General features: G+C 59.8%; 1 protein-coding gene across 1 annotated transcript, besides 2 other annotated features; it reads right to left on the bottom strand.

Moving 5' to 3' along the window:
- Window positions 1–3514, bottom strand: Tc00.1047053508335.9 (dispersed gene family protein 1 (DGF-1), putative; the record flags this gene model as incomplete). Its single annotated transcript, XM_797925.1, has 1 exon — window positions 1–3514. A coding segment is annotated over one exon (3514 nt), but the record flags the coding sequence as incomplete, so codon positions are not given.
- Window positions 1–3514: a sequence feature (areas not merged during assembly with more than two copies in the genome that could not be assigned to a particular haplotype).
- Window positions 1593–1640: a microsatellite.

Raw genomic sequence — 3514 nt, 5'->3', positions numbered from 1 at the left:
TCGCCAAGGCCGTAGGCGCCGCGGTACGCAACACGCTTCTCTGCAATCAGCACCGAGTCCACCACAGCGACGCGCGAGCCCGGCGGAAATCGGTTCGCCACCACCACGCCGCCGCCGGAGCACGACTCAAGCCCGCTGATCAACACATCGACACGCTGTCCAGCAGTCGGGTCGGACCGCCACCCAACAACGTACAGGCTCGCTCCGCCCACAAACAGGCAGTTCGCCAGCGTCACGTTGCGCACGCTCCCCGACATCGACTCCACGTCCACCACGACGTCCGCCGCAAAGGTCACGCCAACGTAGCATGCCACCGACGTCCCGAGACCGGCGTTCACCTCCACATCCACACGCACGTCCCGCACGCACAAGTCGGCGCCGTCGGTGCCCGGTGGCTCGGGGACAGCAACGGGCAGGCACGCATCGCCGTAGCCGCCCTCAGCGCACGCGCAGGCGCAGCCTTCACTCGAGGCCGTCGTCGTGTACGCAGGGAAGCACGACGCCGCGAGAGTGCATGGGTCGCTGCAGGTCATAATGGTGGCATTGTACACAGAAGGGATGGCGTAGTTCGCTTCCTCCTCGCCGTTCACGGTGTTGCACGCGGCCACAATCGCTCCGTTCGTGAGATCGCGGGAACTTTTAGGTATCAGCAGCACTGTCGGCGAGACCGTGCTGGACACGAATTGGTTGCCGGACACAGACACCGTGGAGTCGCGGAGATTCACTTTGGGATAAAGAAAGGCAAACGCTTCCGATGGGGATTCACGGCAGAGGTTGCCGCTCAACTGCAGCCAGGAGTTGTAGTAGATGTTGGAGGAGTCGCTTGAATAAAACACAACCGAGCTTCGCTGCATCTCGTTGCCCTGAAACACAACCGCTGAATGAGACTCCACGTCTAAGGTCCAAATAAGTAACACGAAGCACTTCACCGGCCTCGTCACAGCGTTGCCTCGAATCACCACGGCAGAGTTGTTCAGTACACTCAGCGATGAGGAGTATCTAGGTCCTTCAAGATATATCAGCGTACCGTCACCGCCAGCCATGTGAAACGTGTTGCTCAGCACCGCAAACAGGGATTTCCATAAAACCCTCAGCGGAGATCCAACAACGTAAATGGCGCTTGACGATGTCGTCACGCTCTGAAACACATTGCCACTCAGCACCACCGCGGAGTCGTTGCTGATCACCAGTCCATTCATCACAACACACGACGGGCAGTCAAGTTCCAAGCCCGGCCGAGGGATCGGCCTCGTGACCGTGAAGCGGTTCACGCTGATCGTGATTTTCGTGTGCGGCTGAAACACGCCCTCCGGGCTGAGCAGCGCGTCACTAAATCTGTTTCCGGTGACGACTATGTTCAGCGCCCCAACAGCGGCGTACGCGTTGCCCAACAGCAAAAGCACGGCACCGTCCCTCCACGTGCATCCATCGAACGTGACATTCGCCACGTCGCCCGTCATCGCCCCAACCAGCACCGTCAGGCTCATGCCGCCCCCGCTGAACGTCACGTTACGGTAGCACAGCCACGACAGCCCGCCGCCCACTGCCTGCGCAACCTCGGGGTACACCATGTCGCTGATGCACTCACCAACCGGCGGCGGTGGCGGCGTGGGTGGTGGCCGCAGTGGCGGCGGTGGCGGGCCAGCAGGCACAGGCACCGGGACACACACATCGCCGTGCCCTCCAGCAGCGCAATGGCACTTGCAGTCAATGACAGCCGTCGTCAGCGGGGCGAAGCAGTCGCCCTCCTTCGTGCACTCCCCGCACGCAGCAACCGTCGTCACGTTGGTGATGCCGTTCAGCCCCAGTTCTGCCGCCGTCGTCACCTCCCGTCCCGCGACCGTCAGGCACCCAGCAACGAACCGGTAGCCGGCGTCAGCCTGCGATAGCAGAGGTACCGACAGCCCCGTCGATCCCATCTTGCAGCCCGTCAGCGTCACCACACTGCTGCCGTCGATGTTCATAGTAGTTATTAGGGAGTAATGAAACATCGCACCCACTCCCACGTCGTTGTCGCGCCAATCCAGCCAGCTTGAATAGTGGACGGTAAAAAAGCTTAGTGAATATATGGCATAGGACACGGGGCCGCTGTTCCCCACCACGCGCAGCACGCTGTGATCTGACACGCTCAATTCTTGTTGCTGACACAGCAGGCTTGTCCCGGAGGACATTGTATTGTTGAGCAGCGCAAAAACGCAGTGGTCACTCACACTGAGGATATTCACGTAAAACATATGCATGTACCCAGCGAAGCTGCAGTACTGCACATACAGCGAGCTGCCACGCTCCAGCGTCAGCGTCCCTGTCGAGTACAAACCAAGCGCACCGTACCTCAAGGAATGAGCCTTGATGTTGCTGACCAACAGCGAGGACGCACTAAACATGATGCTCACCAGTAAAAATACGCTCAGCATGTTGGTCCTAATGTGTGGCAGCTGGACCTCGGAGGACTGCACCGCGTCAACCTCCGTGACGGCAATGTCGCAGTGCTGCGGGAGGGCAAGTGCAAAAGCAACAACAGAGGACCGCATTACAGTCCGGCTCACGCGGATCAGGACGCCGGATGACTCGGCCGCAGAAGCACCACCAACAAACTGCAGCGCGGCACCCTCACGGAATGTGCACCTGGTGAGCGTGATGTTGATGGGGAGATGCAGCGGCATACTGTCGAGGAAAAACGTCAGCACTGCACCCACGCCGCTGAACGTCACACCCACGTAGCAGTGGTGTGTCTTCCACATGTCCAGCGCTAGGCTCGTCAGCGTCTGGTTCACCACGCAGCTCGTGTCGCCGTCCACGGCTCTCTCCGCCACGGGCGGCACAACCGTGTCGGGCACCTCGAAGGGAAGACACGACGCGCCATGCCATCCGTCCTTGCAGCTGCACGAGCACGAGCCGCGGTCCACCGACTCCGTCCCGGGCATGTAGCACGCCGCGTCGTCGTTGCATGTGCCACACCTGAACACCTCCACGCCCTCCGGAAACACATCGTCGTACGACACCTCCCCATCGCCCTGCAGGTTGCACCCAACCACAAACCGCGCGGGTAACTTCACGACAATGCTCGATGGGAGAAATTTGGCGAAGGAAACACTCGAGTCCACCCGACGGTTGTGTGCAAGCGCCACGGTGGTGCCGCTGCCCGACAGCTGAATTTTGTGCTGAAAATGAGGAATATTTAATACCGAGGCTGCACCCACGCTGTTGCCCTCCACACGCCACTGCGCACCTCCCTCGAGGGTCACCGAGCCAGACAAATACGACAGCGCAGAAGTCAAAACCTTCGTGCTGCCAATAAAGATGCAGTCCGCCACTCGCAGCAGCCCCGCGGTGCTCACGGTGGTATCCCCAAAAATATAAACACCATTAGCAGCACTCATCGTGGTGTTCTCAACGTCAAAGTAGCCGCCGTTCCTCACATCAATAGCATTAACGCAAACAGATGATTCCACACCCTGACCCTCCTCCGTTGTGATCAGCGTATTTCCCTTCACAATGATCCCGCCACCATCAA

Source organism: Trypanosoma cruzi, genomic scaffold, assembly GCF_000209065.1.
Source record: "Trypanosoma cruzi strain CL Brener 1047053516779 genomic scaffold, whole genome shotgun sequence".
NCBI lineage: Eukaryota > Euglenozoa > Kinetoplastea > Trypanosomatida > Trypanosomatidae > Trypanosoma > Trypanosoma cruzi.
The sequence above is the reverse complement of the archived record's forward strand: the minus strand, read 5'-3'. Positions and strand labels throughout refer to the sequence as shown.